Source organism: Oratosquilla oratoria, chromosome 11, assembly GCF_046742065.1.
Source record: "Oratosquilla oratoria isolate Oo_2021 chromosome 11, ASM4674206v1, whole genome shotgun sequence".
Taxonomy (NCBI): Eukaryota; Metazoa; Arthropoda; class Malacostraca; order Stomatopoda; family Squillidae; genus Oratosquilla; species Oratosquilla oratoria.
This window is the reverse complement of record NC_134787.1, coordinates 64,274,216-64,293,529: the sequence shown is the minus strand read 5'-3', so window position 1 is coordinate 64,293,529 and position 19,314 is coordinate 64,274,216. Positions and strand designations below refer to the sequence as shown.

The following is a 19,314-nucleotide window of genomic DNA, read 5'->3' as shown; positions in this document are numbered from 1 at the left end:
AATGATAATAATAATAATGATAATACTAATACTAATAATGATAATAGTAATGATAGTAATAGTAAGAATAATAATAATGATGATGATGATGATAATAATAAATAATAATACCTTACCTCAACACATATTGGTTGCTCAGCCTGAGGTTCACCTTGAGATGAATAGCCAGGCCTTGGGCTGTCCACGTCCAGGAGGAACAGAAGCAGGTGGTAGGCAAACCACTTGCTTCTCTTGATGGGAGAAGATCCAGATATTGAATGGCCGTTTTGTTTTTTGTTTTTTCTGGAAAAAAAAATCCTAAAGTGCCAAGAGCCGATGGAAAGTCAAATATTACTACAACTCCAAGATATATTTTCTTGTTAATAGTTTTGTTACCTTTATGAATGAAGCGGCTGAGAATATGGAATTTTTGCTTACATATTGTATGTACTTCAGTGTTCTTAGTACTGACACTCTTCCGAACACTCATAGAATTAGACATTCAAAATATCTATTACAAGGTAATTCTAAAATCTTTGTGATTGTTGTTTAAGTTTCACACACACACATATATATGTATATACTGTCTAGTAAATCAAAGTGTATGAAATTACCAAGTTTGGTTTCCTGCCTGCCTTTAGAGGGAGTTTACACGGTCTAACGGTTCGTCGAACGCGGTTCGACAGACACGTTTACAGTGATGTGTGAACAGGGTATTTGGTATTCGACAACCAAATATCCCGTTCACACATCACTTTAAACACGTGTTATCCTCGGCAATTTGCATTTATTATTCCGAACTATGTGTTCTTGTCATTATTTGCACTTCATGTACATTGATTCATTGCCAAATAAACTCTATCTATCTGTCGAACCGTTAGAACGTGTACACCCCCTCTTACACTTTCATCGATATAGATACGATAGAAAAGGATAACAATAATAAGATCAAACAAAGTATGAAAATAACAAACCACAAATCAATTGAATAACAGATTATTCACTTAGAATGTGCTATGCCTTTTTATTTTTATTAGTTTTCTTATTTTGTTTTCCCTATCGTGTCTATACAAAGGATTTGTATGATTGTTTTAATACATTTACTATCAAGTTAATAATTCCTTTATATTTACCTAGCCATAATTAAACAAACATAGCACACGCCAATTGAATCAAAATTATTCCAGTCAAACGCAGTTATCTTATGATATCTTATAAAGCAGTTGAGGTTGGGATTGTGGCACAGTCGTACCCCCCTAGCGAGTTTCATGTGGTCGGTAATTATTTAATATGTTGCTCCGTGTCGCAGTGGGCTTGGGAGTGGTACCAGGAACTGTCTGGGAGCTCGAGTCATGACCCCAGAAATAAATAAAAGAGCAAATTAATAATTAAATTATCTTGGCTGGTAAAATATGAGTTTAGGCGTTGTAGTAAAACACTATTCTTTATTATCATTTATTTAATAATATTATTCATCCATATTTTGTATATACCAAGTAGCATCCCACTAACTATACGACCTACTTATATAGGAGTGGACCTCAAACAATAAACCTTATACATTTTGTATAAATCCACCATTAGAACTATTAGATCAGTAATGGGAACATAACTAGTGATAAAAAAATCCATTTATTTTGCCACACCCAAAAACCACGTAGAATGAATACAAATGAGGAAATTACAATTACACTGGAAACTGTACTGGCCACTGCGCCCTGAATGAAATCACATGTATTATTTGACTTGATACATAAGCTCGTATGATGATCCATTTGCCAACATAATTTCCATGTCTATACATTCTGTCTCCTATGGTATCAGTATTATTTAAATTACGACAAAGGCATGGCTGGTAGTTTTGTCTCAAAACATAATTTTCATGAGCCACATCCCATAAGAAATGCACGATTAACACAGAAGTGACAGCAATAAGATGATAATAAAGAAAAGCCTCAATTTATGCTACACGTTGAGCACTTAATTTGAGAATGCATTATCGTTTCAATTAATATAAACTGAGATGACAAATTTTACATCTTGATATCCATCCTTATAAATCGTCCAATAAAACTACTGGTGTACGTATGACATTACCACAGCGTCGTTATTTACATATCAATATTTTCACAAATCACAATGACCAACATTACTCAAATTTTGCTCCAGTTGCTTCATCTGGTCACAAAATTTGACAGGGGGAGGGGAGGAATAGGCCTCGTGGCCACCGTGGTAATATTTCAATATAACTCCATAACATTGTACGTTTGGGCTCACGTGACCCGAATCTGAACATGACTTACTCTAGGAAGTTGATCTTAAATAAGTGATGAGAGTCTTGTCGTTTAAAGGCCTGTCCAGACGAGCGGGCCTGATCGGCGGGCACATTTGACGGGTAAACGGTCAAGTTGCCCGAGCGCTCGTCGAGCGAAATCACAAAGGCGGTGCCCGATAGCGGGAACTTCGACCCTGCCAGACGCAAATTAATATCGTGAACCCACAGCAGCCAATCTTTACACTATATTCGTTTATTTTTCTTTAGACACAAAATATGGTGTCAAATATTTTCTTATTGACTATGCTAAGTGTCATGCTTGTCGTACCGCACTCCACGCGCTACTGGCATCGTCGGGCACGCCCAGCTATTCACCAATTGGGTCGTGTGGACAACTTTAAGTGCAGGCCCGGCAGAATTTGCTCGTCAACCACACTACCCGACGGACACGCCTGATTGTCTGGACACGGCTGAAGATACATAGGTAAATAATGCAAATGTAATGTTATTTTAACAAAACATAATCAACCAAATTGATATAACAAGTTGCAGAGGTCTTATACAATATTTCCACCGTCGTTTAACAAATGCCTGTTCGTCTAATAGACAAAGAAGTAATATCTTCTATACCATTTCGACAATCATGATGTAAACAGGCACGAACTGCTATCGAAGTAAAAACCATGTGAGGACAGATCCTTTATTAGTACGACGTTTAGCTTGTTACACCTTTTCAAGTACATAGCCGTAGAACACACGACCGAGATGAAATAAGAAGAACTGGGGAAATGGGGGCAGGGAGGAATGGGGTGTAGAGAAAGGGAGGTATGGGGGAAGAGGTCAATGAATATGAGGAAAGGTTATGGAGGTGGACCAAATGTCTGGGAACAGGAACGGTTAAGTATAAGATGGAAGAATTGGCTGGGCGAAGTACATTAGCTCACAACCGAGGAACAAAATGAAGAAAATAGGAAAGGTGGGTAAATGTATACTTGAGGGGGGGTGAGGGCACCTATGGATAGCTTAAAATTTTGTGGGCAATGGGTATTAAGAGAATTAGGTCAGGTGAGATATTGAACATGTGCCTGTTTTGTTCAATTGTGTCGGTTCCTTGTATGATGTCTGCTTTCAAACATTTTCTACTGATCTTGTCGGGTTCATGTACTAGAAGTTCTGCATTCTCCCAATCCATTAAGTGGTTGCTACTGTTCCTGTGTGCATCACACGCGTTGGTGGTGACATCATGGCAGACATCGTATCTGTGTCATATCCGTGTTTTTAGATCGCGTGATGTTTCCTCAATGTAGGATTTTTCATATCCCGAGCACGGAATCCGATAAACGCCGGCTTTATTGTTCGGTGTTTTGTCGATGTTTATTTTCGTCTATGTACTTGAAAAAGATGTAATAAGCGAAATGTCGTACTGCCACTTTCATACGAACTTTTATGAAATGTGCAATCACAGTAAATGTGGACCCAGAGAGATGCACTGATATAATGGGAGAGCTAGTGTTTTCAACCCACAGGTCATTGAAACAGGCATTATATAAACAAGCAGTGAGTCGCATCCACTCCGGCCCACCTCCCCACACAGTTCCAGTCTTATGAAATGGGTTATCACGTGACTTTTGAAAAGAATCTCGAGAGAAAGCTGCAGGTAGGTTTCACTGGAAATGCTTCTCTCCTGTGTGGGTAATTACGTGACGTTTGAGATTACCCTTTTCTGAGAAAATTGCACTGCACAGGTCACACTTGAAAGGCCTCTCTCCTGTGTGGGTAACCATATGGCGTTTGACAAGATTCCTTTGTGAGAAAACTGCATTGCACAGGTCACACTTGAAAGGCTTCTCTTGAGTGTGAGTTATCATGTGTTTTTTTTAGATCACCCTTACGTGCGAAAGCAGAATCACACAGGTCACATTGAAAAGGCTTCTCTCCTGTGTGGGTCATCATATGAACTTTGAGACTGCCCTTTTGTGAGAAAGCAGAATCACACAGGTCACACTGAAAAGGCTTCTCTCCTGTGTGGGACATCATGTGAACTTTGAGATTACCCTTTTGTGAGAAAGTTGAATTGCACGGATCACATCTGAAAGGCTTCTCACTAAAATGGGTCGTTATATGTTTTTTGAGATCATCTTTACGCGAGAAAGCAGAATCGCACAGATCACAAATAAAGGGTTTCTCTCCTGTGTGGGTCACCATGTGAGCTTTGAGATTACCCTTTTGTGAGAAAGCTGAATCGCACAGGTCACACCTGAAAGGCTTCTCGCTAGAATGGGTCAACATATGTTTTTTGAGATCACCTTTACGCGAGAATGCAGAATCGCACAGGTCACACTGAAAAGGCTTCTCTCCTGTGTGGATCAACATGTGACATTTAAGACGACTCTTGATCGTGAAACCTGAATCGCACAGGTCGCATCTGAAAGGCTTCTCGCCAGTATGGGTCATCATATGCCGGGAGAAATCAATCTTTCGTGAGAAAGTAGAATCACACAAATCACACTGGAAAGACTTCTCTCCAGTGTGGGTCACAACATGATATTTGAGATCACTCTTTCGTGAGAAAGCTGCCTCGCGCAGATTACACTGAAATAGCTTCTTTCCAGTGTGAGTTACCATGTGACGTTTGAAGTTACGCTTGATAGTTATCCTTATCCTGAAAAATGTAATTATAAGATCCATATAAAATTCTTTGAGATTTTGTAGTAACAACAATCATGACGTAAGTAGGCATGAACTGCTATCAAATGTGTAATCCCGATAAATGTGGAGGTAGCGAGACGAGTGTATAATGGGACAGCTAGTGTTTTAAGCTTTTCGACCCACAGGTCACTGAAACACATTGTATACACAAGCCCGGCCATATTTTAGGAAGCCTGGGACATCTCCCTATTCGATTGTGACATCCCTGACACACACACACACACACACACACACACACACACACACACACACACACACACACACATACAAACACACACACACACACAGACACATATACATATATATACATATACATATATATATATATATATATATATATATATATATATATATATATATATATATATATACATATAAATATATATATAACGGGCTCCAAGAGACATACCAAAGACCGAAAGATAACCAAATTCTTTACCAATTTGCATTTGTATGTTTCTCAAAGTGCACTCTATACCTCCTTGTATTTCATATTCATTCAATATTTCAAGAATTTGTCGGAAAAATACAGTTAATTAATTTTGAGGTCTTAATTATAAGGAAACCTTTAAATTTCCTAAATATACACTATGTAAGATGTGTTTTTTTTCGGGAGTTCCTGTTGAATCATCGTCTCCTAAAGCTCCAACCGCATTGCCTCGCGTGCTTACGGGCAGTGTGCCACCGAATGTGAGTAAGCACTGTCCAATCAGATCAGTCTTGGATATTAAACATGAAGAAAATTAAAATCTATACTTACAACGTAGGAACTCTCTCAGATGACCACAGACTGGAGAGTTTAATGGAAGAAGTAGACAACATTAAGTGGGACATCTTGGGACTGAGTGAAGTCCGAAGAGCGGGAGAAAAGCTGATACAATTACAAGATGGTCACCACCTGTTCTACTATAGAGGTAAGGACAAAGAAGGATCTAGTGGAGTGGGATTCTTAATCAACCGAGAGGTTGCTGGTAACGTAGTCAAACTCAGTAGTTTGTCAGACAGGGTAGCTTGGATTGTGATTAGGCTTAGTGTAAAAGGTACACTCTAAAAATAGTTCAAGTTTATGCACCAACTTCACAGAGTTCAGACGATGAAATTAAGTCCTTCTATGATGATTTAAGTCAGGTAATGGATCAAGAAAAGTACACGTTGGTAATAGGAGACTTTAATGCAAAAGTGGGGAAGATGGAAATGAGACGTGCATTGGGAAGTTTGGGGTAGGCTAAAAAATGACAGAGGCGAGATGTTAGTCAATTTTGCAGAGAACTACAACATGAGGATATTGAACACTTTCTTCCAAAAGCGTTTAGGTCGTAAATGGACCTGGATAAGTCCAAATGGAACAACAAAGAACGAAATAGACTTCATATTAAGAGATGAGAGCAACAGCGTTAGTAATTTTACGGTCATAAAGTCAACATAGGTAGTGACCATAGAATAGTAGGTTGCACTGCTAAATTCAATTTCAGAGCCGAGAGAAATAAACTAATTTTAAGAAAGAAAATCAGCCTTGCAAAGGTTAAGGGTAATAAGAAATTGCAGTTAGAAATTATACAGCGATTCGAAGATCTAAGAACTAACGAGGATACCGTGGAAGATATTAATTTGAATTTAGGGAATATCATTAGGGAATCGGCAGAGAAAGTAGAAAAAAAAACATTAGAGAAAACGAAAACTCCAAAGCTACAAATGACCTAATTAAAAGAAGGGCCATGGAGATTATAAGCAGGAGAGATGAAATAGAGTGGAACTAAACAAACTTATCAACAAAAGACAGAGATTAAAGAAAAGAGAGAGAAACATGGATGAAATAGAGGAAACTATTCGGAAAGGTAAAAGTATTAAAGGGACCGAGCGCAGACATGCTTTAGGAAGACAAATGATATGTTTGAAAGATAGAAATGGAGAAATTAAATGTAGAGACAGAATGGTAAAAAGAGTAGAAGAATTTTACAAAGAGCTGTACTCGTAGAAGACCGTAGTTGAGTCAGTAGACTCGTGTGTAGACGTTAGTAGTGTACCAGAGATTACAAAGGAAGTAGAATTTGCTCTAAAAACTATGGAACGAGGAAAAGCACTTGGAGAAGATGGTATATCGATAGATCTGTTGAAACACGCAGGTAAATTAGTTCATATATTAGCTCAGTTGTAAACCCAGTTCTTACGTCAAGAAAGCGTTCCTGATGTGTGGTGCAATGCTATAGTTATTTTGCTTCATAATAAAGGAGACCAGAAGGACCTTAGTAACTATCAACCGATTAGCTTGCTATCAAATGTATATAAAGTATTCTCAAGATCCTTACAAATTGACTAAGTCAAGTTTTAGATGGAAATCAACCGAGAGAACAGGCAGGCTTTAGGAGCGGTCATTCGACTCTAGACCATTTGCAGGCGATAAACCAACTAATCGAGAAAACTACATAATACAATATACCTCTCTGTTTAGCTTTTGTAGATTACGAGAAGGCCTTTGACTCGGTAGAACAAATAGCAATACTAAACTCGCTACGCAAGCAGGGTACAAATGAACAGATGAGTTTTAGGAAAGATTTATGCGAAAGGTACCGCTATAATTCGACTACATAAAGATAAAGAAAAAGGTCAAGATAGAGAAAGGAGTACGCCAAGGCGATACAATTTCACCGAAACTATTTACAGCTTGCTTGGAAGATATTTTCAGGAGATTGAGTTGCAAATATTTGAACCACCTTACATTTGCGGATGACATTATTATTTCAGAAAGAGCAGAAGACTCGCAAAATATGCTGAGTGATCTAAACAAGGAAAGTCATAAAGTAGGTTTAAAAATTAATAAAAGTAAAGCCAAAGTAATGTTCGAAACAAAATTTCAAATTAAAGAAATTGTTATTGATGATGAAAGTCTTGAAGAAGTTGAGGAGTATAATTATTTATGGCAGATAGTGAAAGTGACGAAAGATCATGATAATGAAATAAAGAGACACATTACAATTGGTTTGAAATTGTTTGGTAAGTATAATAAAATCCTGAGAGGCTCTCTACCTTTATGTTTGAAACGTAAAGTATACAATCAATAATCTACGGGTGTGAGACTTGGAAACTGACGAAGGCGATGGAAACAAAGCTAAGGACTGCACAGAAGAGAATGGAGAGATCAGTGATGGGAATAACACCGAGAGACAGAAAGAGAGCAAATTGGGTGAGAGAACAGACTAGGGTGAAGGATACTGTAGAGGCGGTAAAAGAGAGGAAGTGGAATTGGGCAGGTAAGTTAGTGCGAACGACTGATGAGCGATGGAGCAAGTGTGTTACTGAATGGACGCCGCGAGATGGGAAGCGTGGAAGAGGGAGACCAGACAGAAGGTGGAGAGACGAGACAGAGAAATTTGCAGGAGTGAAGTGGCAGAGGCTGGCATTGTCGTGTGAATCATGGAATGCTATGAGGGAGGCCTTTGTTCAGCAGTGAACTCAGGATGGCTGATTTGATTGAAGATGTGGTTTTAGAGAAAGTCGATTGAGTTGTACATGGATATTATGACGCTTGATAGTATTCGAAATATATACAATTCATGATTCAACATATTTAAAAAATATAGAATGTACCTTGTCCCCAAATGCACTGGCTCAAATCTGTTACACGCAAGTATTAACCCTGACTATAAGGGAGGGGTATCCTATACGACCTTACCTGAACTCTTCGCTCCATTCATCCGACAACACAGTCTACCTAAACCGTGAAGCATCCACAAGTGGTTTTACAATTTAAGTTATTTCACACTCAACATATACTTATCCTACATTTACCAAAATGTATTCATCTTTAAAACACATTTGAGACATTGTGTTCTCATCTGTGCGTTTCCCACATTACCCTTTCTTAAATGTTATGAATGAATGTAATATGGTACATACATACAAACCAATATGCCCTTTCTCCCATAAAAACAGGGTAGCCGAGTTTTTCTACTTTAACTATGTAGTACTTGTGCACTGTTGGTCTCGTATTCGTTTAGTTGTGGGTTCATATCCCACACTTGTCTCCTACTACGAGCAGAGACGGTTATCTGCCCCAGAAGTACAAGTGAATAATAGAGCAAAAGCGAAGGCTTTGGCTGCAACCAGGTCTCCTGATTTGCGCCTCACCCGACTCCTCTATTGTAAATTTTCCACATAGGCCCACCACCCGTCGACAATTCAGTGATATAAGATACCGATGTTTGAAAGTATGATTCTTGTGAATATGATGTTGATTCCTACTGCTGGCGATGTATTTTCCAATGGGTAATCCTTCTAATAAATTTAGGTAGAAATAATACTAAACGCCACCAACAGTCATGAAATATTCAGTATGAAGTGAATCACTCTGTCAACCTATCCTAACCTAGCATCACCTTAATATACGTGGGATTATGTTAGTTTCACCCCCGCCCTCCCACACCCACCTCCATACCAACACAAGCAGGTGAAATTGCTCATTGTGTTGTTATAATAATAATAATTATAATACAATAATTTTATTTGGCACTGATTCAATATACATGAAGTGCACATTATGAAAAGAACATGGTTGGACAGGCACTTCAAATGAGCTACTTCAATTTGTAATAAAGTTGTTCCCTGTGGCAATCTCATTCATAAATTAGAGACAACATAAGTCAGTTTTAACTTATGTTTAATGGCGCTATTCATGAAATCTCCTAGTATAATGATAATGTTATTGTATTTTAAGAAGCAACGATTCCTAATGCGAGACAGGGCTGTCACTGTATTTGGAGTAGTCGAAGCACTATAGAACGCAAATAGGGTTGCATTAGAAACGTGTTCACAAATTTGCAAGAATGTAAACACTAAATAAGCCTATTGACAAGCCTTCATCCTGCCTCCGATTTTGGCAGTGGCCATATGTGATCGGACCCCATTAAGTCAAGGAACACACAAGAAATATACCCTTTGACACAATGAATACATATACACAACTGACGAGTACTTGCTAATTACCTGTATGACTGCTGTACTTTCAAATTCGATGACACTTCTGGATTATGTCCCAAGAATCTTAATATTTTTGCTGGTCGTTACATAAGCATCAATACGAATTGACAATGTGTACTCATGGTCTTACAAAACTTATGGATTTGATATAGAAAACTCAAATACACATTTTATTAAGGGGTGACCTCTCTTAATTTACTGGCAGTGACATAAATGTAAAAAAAAAAAAATTCCCGAGGTATGAAAAGCCGATGGAGTCAAATATTGTTACAACTAGATTTATTTTCAAATATCCTTTGGGTGCTGACATGACACATGGAAAGAATGAGTGAAGAAAGACTAGTAAAAGAGGTATGGAAGGCAGATGTGGAGGGAGTGAACATGAGGGGACGTCCTAGGATGAGGTGGATGGATGGGGTGAAGGGGGCTTTGGGGAAGAGGGGAATGTCTGTTGAGGAAGGAAGGGAGAGGACGGAAGACAGAGGTGAGTGGAGAATGGTTGTATATGGATGATGTTGTGATTGCATGAGGAGGAATGGGCGGGGGGGTGGGGGTGGAGTAGTGTGTGTGAGTAAATTTTGACGCAGCCCGAAGGGATTTCTCCCCGTCCTCTCCTTATATGCAAGGGGGGACGGAGAGGGGGGGTCGCCGATTAAATGAAGCGGCCTTGCTGTGGGTGTGCTGTGTCTTGCGACACTGCTTCTGACCCAGGGCGGTGGGCAAGGTGCAGGGATGACCCGTCATCCGGGAGGTGCTCAGATGAGAGGGAGGGTGGGAGGGGTGTGGAGTGTATTTAGGGATGAAATGGGTGGGAGTGTTTTTATGCCTTTCCCTTTTTGGCTACCTCCCTTGAAAGGGGGAAAATGCCTTGGTATATGTATGTACTGACATGAGTGAGTGGCATCGTAAGGGGCTTTCTTGAAGTGGCTGAGAATATGGATTTTTGTATGCATATATATTTCAGTGTTCGCAGTCTTAATCCTTTACCGGGCACTCATAGAATTAGACATTCAAAATGTCTAATACAAGCTAATTGTAAAATATTTACTTGTGTGATTGTCGTTTAATTTTCACACACATATAATATATATATAATTATATATATATATATATATATATATATATTATATATATATATATATACCTGTATATATATATGTCTGTGTGTGTGTTTTACCATGGTCTTGGATCACGTGTTGGACTCATGATCGACAACTATTAACCTCCCAGATGAGAGCTCACAGCTCATATATGACCAATCTATGGGTAATGCTGTGACCTTACACACACACACACACTTCAACGAACGGACAGCTTAGAGGACGTTCTGAAGAAAAAGTGAAATTTCGTGGATCCCGAAGCAAAGGAAGTACCTATTGTATTTACAGGGTGGGGGAATTGCTCGTGGTGTAGGGGATAGTGAGGAAAAAGGAGAAGGGGAGGGATTACTGAGGAAAATGGAAGGAAATGAGGAAGGAGAGGACTTGGCCCAGGCAGGCAGACACCATGTAAACAAAAGAGGTCCCGACCAATTTAGTGACGACGAAATGTCTAACAAAAATGTAAAGATTAGAAACATAGATAAGAACAATTCAATGGAAGGTGAGGATAACAATTTCCAAGGATTTAAAGAGGGGGAGGCGGATACCAACCTCCCCCGACTAGCAAAACTGGAGGAAAGGCTTGAACAAATGACTGAACATTGGGAGGTTAGGTTCGGTAAAATGTCAAAACATGCAGAAAAGTTTGAATGATTGGAAGAACTAGAGAAGGCGAATAAAAACTTAACTGATGAAATAGAAGAACTAAAAAGACATTTAAGAGAAATAAAAGAGGAGAATAAAGATTTAAAAAGGAACAATAAAGACAATAAAGAAACAATAGCAAAAGAGGCACAGGGGTGAAGAAAGATACAGGAAAATAGTAAAGTTGCATTTACTGATATAATTAAACAGCAAATGAAAGAACAAACTGAAGACTCAGTTATTAAAGTGATGAGACAGAAGGAGAATATTGTAAGAGACTTAGCAGACAAAAAGAAATGTATAATTATATTAGGAATGGAAGAGAAACATAACCCAGATAGAACCTCAAGAATCAAAGAGGAAAATGAAAAAGTAAGCAGTTTACTACAATTAGTTCAGGAAGATGAACCAGAAATAATGAAACAAATCGAAGAGAAGTTCAGACTCGGAAAGTATAGTACAGATAAGTCCAGACCAATTAAGATTAAATTCAGGTCACAAACGACGGCAGAGAATATCTTATCCAAAACAGGGAAACTAGCAACAAGTGAACAATATAAAAAGGTATGGATAAAAAGGGAAATGAATAAAGAGGAAGAAAAAGAGAAAAGACTTGAAGGTAAGGGAAAAAAACGAGAACAGAACAGAGTCAGAAAAAGAGAGATTCTATTGGAGAGTAGTGAATATGAAACTAAGGAAATTCGACATACAAGAGAAAAACAAAAGGGAAACAGAGAACACAATGGAAGTGGCAGAAAACTAAGAGTGTCTTACACAAATATAGATGGATTAATAACAGGATTGAATGAGCTGAATGGTTATTTCAAGGAAAAAGAACCGGACATAATGGGAATTGTAGAAACAAAACTAAAAGGTCCACTACCACCCAACAGTGTAGGACATGATACATATAATTATTGGATTAGAAACAGGGAGACAAAGCAAGGGGGTGGAGTTATGTTCCTGACTAAGAAGGATATAAACGTGAGGTGTGTCACATATGGAAAGAATACAGTAGAGATGATTGTGATCGAAGCGGAAGACAGAGATAAGAAGAGCAGAAAATTTGTGATAAATTATGTGCCTCCGAAAACAGCCTCGTGGGAAGAGAGTGAACATAAAAGTATGTTAGAGGACACAAAGATAACATTAAATAAGATAATGGAAGATGGAGGAAGAATAGTTATGATGGGCAACTATAATTGCAAAGAAATCTGCTGGGAAGAGATGACAGTAAAGGGTGGAGACGGCTCATGGGGAAACACTACTTGAGATGATTACTGACAATACAATGACACAGTGGATACAGGAGAACACTAGGTATAGAAATGAGGAAGAACCATCGAGACTAGACCTAATAATTACATCTGAACCTAGAATAGTGGACAAGATTGAATATAAAACACCAATAAGTAAAAGTGACCACATATTGATTGAACTGGAACTAAATGAAGAAAAATACATGAAAAGAAATGAACAATATAGAAAAGGAGGAATGATGTATGAAAAAACAAACTTTGATAAAATAAGAGAATTCTTTCAAAAAGAAAACTGGGAAGAAATATACAAAGAAGAAACAACAGTGGAAGAGAAATGGAATATTTTGACAAAAATTTACAAAAAAGGAGTGGAAAAGTATGTCCCAAGACAAAAACAAGAAAAAGAATATGTAAAATGCTGGTACAATAGAAGTTGTAGGGAGTTAAAAGACAAAAGAGACAAAGCTTGGACCAGATGGAAAAAAGACAGAAGGCCTGAAAAATGGAAAATATATACTTGTTATAGAAATGAATATGTACAAGCATGCAGAGAGGAAAAGAGAAAATATGAAAAAGATGTCATAGAAAAGTGTAAAGATCAACCAAAACTATTTTACAGATTTGTAAACAACAAATTGAAAAACAAACAAGACTTGGAGAAATTAAGACAAGGAGTTGAATACACAGAGGAAATTGAAATGGCGGAAATTATGAACAAACATTTTAAATCAGTGTTTACAAGGGAGAACATACAACCTGAAGAGATCGAATGGAAAGAGAAAGTCCCTCCCATGAAAGAAATAGAAGTAACAAAGAACAAAATATTGAAACACTTGAGTAATCTTGATGTCAGAAAATCGCATGGACCAGATGAAATAGCAAACTGGATTTTGAAAGAATGCAGGAATGAACTGGCAGACAAAATACATAGCATACTAAACAGTTCCTTGAAAGAAGGAAAAGTTCCAGAAGATTGGAAAAAAGCAAATATAATACCCATATATAAAGGAGGAAATAAAGAAGACCCTAACAACTATAGACCAGTCTCCCTAACAAGTACAATAGCAAAAATTTGTGAAAGAATTGTCAAAAGTAGATGGGTAAAATATTTAGAAAAAAACAATGTGTTAAATCCAAGGCAATTTGGATTCAGACAAGGACGATCATGCGTCACCAATTTAATATGTTTCTATTCAAGGCTAATAGATATAATACAAGAAAGAGATGGATGGGCTGATTGTGCATTTCTAGACTTAAAAAAAGCTTTTGACAAAGTACCACATAAGAAGTTGCTTAAGAAATTAGAAACTGAAGGAGGAATACAGGGCAAACTGCTTAATTGGATGGAAGATTTTTTGCAAGAAAGGAAAATGAGAGTAGTGATAAGAGACAAACACTCAAAATGGGATGAAGTAATAAGCGGTGTTCCGCAAGGAACAGTTCTGGCCCCAATAATGTTTGCTATATATATTAATGATATGGATGAAGGAATTGAAAGCTATATGAGCTTCTTTGCAGATGATGCAAAACTACTGAAAAGAGTGAACACGGAAGAAGATTGTGAATCACTACAGAGTGATCTAAATAAAGTACAGGAATGGAGTAGGAAGTGGGAGATGGAGTTCAATACAAAAAAGTGTTGTATAATGGAATTTGGAAAAAGCAAAAACAGAATAACAGGATCATATAAATTGGGAGAAGGAATAAAAAAAGTAGAAAATGAGAAGGACCTGGGAGTCATTGTTATGAATAATATGTCACCTGAGAAACATATAAATAAGATTTTTGGAGAAACTTATAATTTAATAAGAACAATCAAAGTTGCATTTACATACCTGGATGAAGAAATGGTGAAGAAAATTCTAATCACCCTGATAAGACCAAGATTGGAATATGCAGCAACGATATGGTCACCAAGTGCAAAAAAATGTATAAAAAAAACTTGAAAGAATACAAAGAGCAATTACAAAATTGGCACCAACACTCTCAAAACTATCATATGAAGAGAGACTGGCAAAACTTGAACTACAGACACTAGAGCAAAGAAGAGAGAGAGGAGATTTGATAGCTATTTACAGAATCATGAAAGGCATAGAAAATACTGATAGAGAGAATCTGATAAAATGGGATGATAGAAATACAAGAGGACACGGAAAGAAAATAAAAAAAGACAGCTATAGAAGAGATCTGAAAAAGAACAGCTTTCCTCACAGAGTAATAGACAGTTGGAACAAGTTAGATGAGAAAGTGGTGTGTGCAAAAACAATACATGAATTTAGAAATAGTTTAGATAAAATGAGATATGAAGACGGGACACCACGAGCATAGCTCCCCTTCCCGTAAAATACAACTAGGTACAACTAGGTAAATACACCCATCTCCCCGCCCACGAGAGTTACCTATGTCTGAAAATGTATATAACTATGTATTTGTTGCCACTGTTTATCTTTCAAGATTTTGTATTTTTACGACCCTTCCAAATAAAAGAGTTAAAACAATTGCTTCAATAATATATGAACAAATAATTTGTAATTTCACTACTCTCAAGATCTTAATTTCAGAAAAACACAATCTTGGAGGAATTATGTAGGTTATTTAAGATAAACAAAATCAATATTCAAGTGAATCATCCTCAGATCAATGGAGTTGTAGAGAGGTTAATTAAGAAAATGATCACTTGTTTTAGAGATTTGATAAGCCCACATAGTATAACTTGGGATAATTAGATTATTTGTGTTAAATGTGCACTCAATAACCAAATCGACACAGTTACAGGTGAAACTCCACACTATATTATCTATGGGGAAGACAAAAATAAATCTTAATTGCAGAACTGAAACCATTGTATAACATAGATGATTACATCTCAAATAGGACACATACACTTCAAGCCATACATCAAAGAGTTAGAGAACACATGAAAGAATATGTACAAGAGATGAAGAAACAACATAAAATAACACACAAAATAAAATTACAAATAGAAAATTTGATCATGGCCTAAATGCATACAATTAATAATAAACTTTCACTCAGATACTCAGGTCCATATAGAATAATTGATTTTGCAGGTGGAAACAAATACAAGATCTTACACTTAGAAACTAGGGAAGTGTCAGTTAGACATGTAGATGGTTTAAAAAGGATTATGATAGAACTTAATAATGATGATAGTTGGGACAATGATGACTGTAAGACAACTCTTTTTGATGAAGAAAAACAAGATACCCACTTTATACATTCTATTGAGGAAACTTTGAGTTCTGAAGAGTATCAGGAATACATTGATCATATTATATATGAACTTAATATTAATATCACCAATTTTTACAGATAAGACTGGGTCTATGATATTAATACATATGGTGTATGCCTGGGATTAGAATCTTGTCCAACCTGGAGCTTTGGTCAGATCATGCTCTTTGGGGAGGATCTTAAATAAAAAGTTAAAGATCACTGGACTAAGGAAATCACTACATCATTGCAAAAACTCATTTAGGATCTTGCATATGTGCTCTTGTGGGATTCAGTGATAGAACCTCATGGGGAGTATGCTGTATAAGAATTAACAAAAGATAAAGAAAAACTCTACATTTTCATTCTCCTAGACAGAATATCATAATTAAAAGAAGTTGCCATATCCATAAGTGATAATCACAAGGGCAATTACAGTAGCTACAATGGTGACAGGACTAACAGTGGCGACATGAGTTAACAGTGACAAGACAGGTGATGGGATGACAGACAACAGTGGGAAAGTGCCAGCTGGCCATTGTGGTAATATGTCAATATAACTCTATAACATTCTACGCTTGGGCTCGCGTGACCTGAATCTAAATAGGACTTACTCTAGGAAGTTCATCTCAATCAAATAAGTAATGCGAGTCACATCATTTTAGGCAGGTAAGTAATGCAAATGTAATGTTAATTTAACAAAACATAATCAACCAAATTGATATAATAAAGTGCAGAGGTGCTATCCATAATTTTCACTGTTACATTTAACAAATACCTGTTTGTCTAATTGGAAAAATGTATTAGAAATACCCTCTAAATAGTTTCGGCAATCACGGTATAAGCAGGCACAAATTGCTATCAAATGTCCAATCCCAGTAAATCTGGAGGTAGTGAGATGCACTGGTATAATGGGAGAGTGTTTTAACATTTTCAATCCACAGGTCATTAAAACAGAGAGGCATTACATACACAAGCAGTGCGTTGTATTCACTCTGGCCTACTTCCCTACACAGCTCCAATCTTTTTTATGAAATGGGTTATCATGTGACTTTTGAAAGCATCTTGTAAGAATGCTGTATGTAACAGGTTTCACTGGAAAGTCTTCTTCTCTCCTGTGTAGGTAAGCACATGATGTTCGAGAAAATTATTTCATGTGAAATCTGTATGGCAAAGGTCACAGCTGAAAGGCCCCTCATGAATATGTTGTTTCAGATCATCCTTTTGTGAGAAAGCTGTATCACACGTAGTGTTTGAGATTATTCTTTTGTGAGGAGGCTGCATCACACATTTCACATTGGAATGATTACTTTCCAGTGTGAGTTACCACATGACGTTTGAGACCAGGGCCCCAACAAGGGGAGGGGCGGGGGGGGGGGATGGACAATACCCTGGGGTGGCACTTTTTTTTGGGGGGCGGCAGTTTTGGTGAAAGGAAGGTAAAGCAAATTCCCTCTAATGTACTTTTGATGCATGATTTATTTATCATGAGTTGTGTGCATTAATGATGTGCGTATAAACATTGTTTTGTGAATGACTGTTACATGTGAATCGTGCTAGTGACCATCAGATGTGGAAGGTGGTGTGTAGGGGGGGGGGCCACTTTTCGACTCACCCCGGGGCGGCACTTACCCATGTCGGGGGCCCTGTTTGAGACTACAGTTTCATGGGAAAATTACATTGCACAGGTCACACGGGAAAGTCTTCACTCCTGTATGGGTAACCATGTGAACTTTGAGATTACTCCTTAGTGAGAAAGTATTATCGCACAGGTCACACTGGAAAGGTCTCTCAAGAGTATGGCTCATCATATGCTGTGGGAGATCACCCTTTCTTGAGAAAGCAGAATTGCACAGATCACACTGGAAAGGCTTCTCTCCTGTGTGGGTAACCATGTGACATTTGAGATCACCTTTTCGCAAGAAAGTAGAATTGCACAGGTCACACTGGAAAGGCTTCTCTCCTGTGTGGGTAACCATGTGACATTTGAGATCACCTTTTTGCAAGAAAGTAGAATTGCACAAGTCACACTGGAAAGGCTTCTCTCCAGTGACTGTGGGTCATCACATGATTTTTGAGAACATCCTTTCTTGAGAAAGCAGTGTCACATAGATCACATTGGAAAGACTTCTCTCATGTTTGGGTAAACATGTGCCTTCTGAAATTACTCTTTTGTGAGAAGGCTGCATTACACATTTTACACTAGAATGGTTACGTGCTAGCATGAGTCACCATGTGACGTTTGAGACTACTGTTTCGTGTGAAACTTGCATTACACAGGTCACACTGGAAAGGATTCTTTCCAGTGTGAGTTATCACATGATATTTGAGATTACTCTTTCGTGAGAAAGCTGCACTGCACAATTCACACTTGAAAGAATTCTCTCCTGTGTGGGTAACCATGTGATGTTTAAGAATATTTTCTTGTGAGAAAGATGCATCACACAGGCCACACTTGAAAAGCCTCTCTCGAGTATGGGTCATTATATGTTTTTTTAGATCACCTTTACGTGAGAAAGCAGAATCACACAGGTCACACTGAAAAGGCTTCTCTCCTGTGTGGGTCATCTTGTGAGCTTTAAGGTTACATTTTTGTGAGAAAGCCAAATCGCATAGTTCACACTGAAAAGGCTTCTTTCCTGTATGGGTCATCATGTGAGCTTTGAGATTACCCTTTTGTGAGAAGGATGCATCACACAGGTCACATTGGAAAGGCCTCTCATGTGTATGGGTCATTATATGTTTTTTGAGATTACCCTTTAGTGAGAAAGCAGAATCACACAGGTCACACTGAAAAGGCTTCTCTCCTGTGTGGGTAAGCATATGACATTTAAGACCATTACTTAATGTGAAAGCTGAATTGCAGAGGTTACATCTGAAAGGCCTCTCACAAGTATGGGTCATTATATGGTTTTTGAGATCAGACTTTCGTGAGAAAGCAGAATTGCACAGGTCACACTGAAAAGGTTTCTCCCCTGTGTGGGTCACCATGTGATATTTGAGATAACACTTTTGTGAGAAACCTGCATCACACAGGTCACACTGGAAAGGCTTCTCTCGTGTGTGGGTCACCATGTGAGCTTTGAGATTACTCTTTAGTGAAAAAGCTGCATCACACAGGTCACACTGGAAAGGCTTT

General features: G+C 37.8%; 2 protein-coding genes across 2 annotated transcripts in view; both read right to left on the bottom strand.

Annotated features, from left to right (window-relative positions):
* Positions 1-1,465: 1,465 nt before the first annotated feature.
* On the bottom strand, positions 1,466-10,088 carry LOC143029505 (uncharacterized). The gene is made up of 2 exons (XM_076192162.1): positions 9,944-10,088; positions 1,466-4,916 (listed from the first exon to the last, which is right to left on the bottom strand). Exon 2 carries the CDS (start codon positions 4,877-4,879, stop codon positions 4,085-4,087), a length of 795 nt encoding a protein of 264 aa, XP_076048277.1. The 5' UTR covers positions 4,880-4,916; positions 9,944-10,088; the 3' UTR covers positions 1,466-4,084.
* Positions 10,089-17,839: 7,751 nt separating this feature from the next.
* LOC143030069 (uncharacterized) overlaps positions 17,840-19,314 on the bottom strand; it is a 9,539-nt gene continuing 8,064 nt past the window's right edge. The window contains exons 2-3 of the mRNA XM_076193272.1: positions 18,391-19,314; positions 17,840-18,008 (exon numbers count right to left, since the gene is read on the bottom strand). The exon at positions 18,391-19,314 is cut by the window's right edge and continues 728 nt beyond it. Of these exons, the coding sequence (XP_076049387.1) occupies positions 17,840-18,008; positions 18,391-19,314 (1,093 nt within the window). The remainder of the gene's footprint in view (positions 18,009-18,390) is intronic.

Excerpts from the sequence above, each read along its gene's own strand:
- LOC143029505 (XM_076192162.1), bottom strand. The coding sequence starts at position 4,879 with ATGGTAACTCACACTGGAAAGAAGCTATTTCAGTGTAATCTGCGCGAG.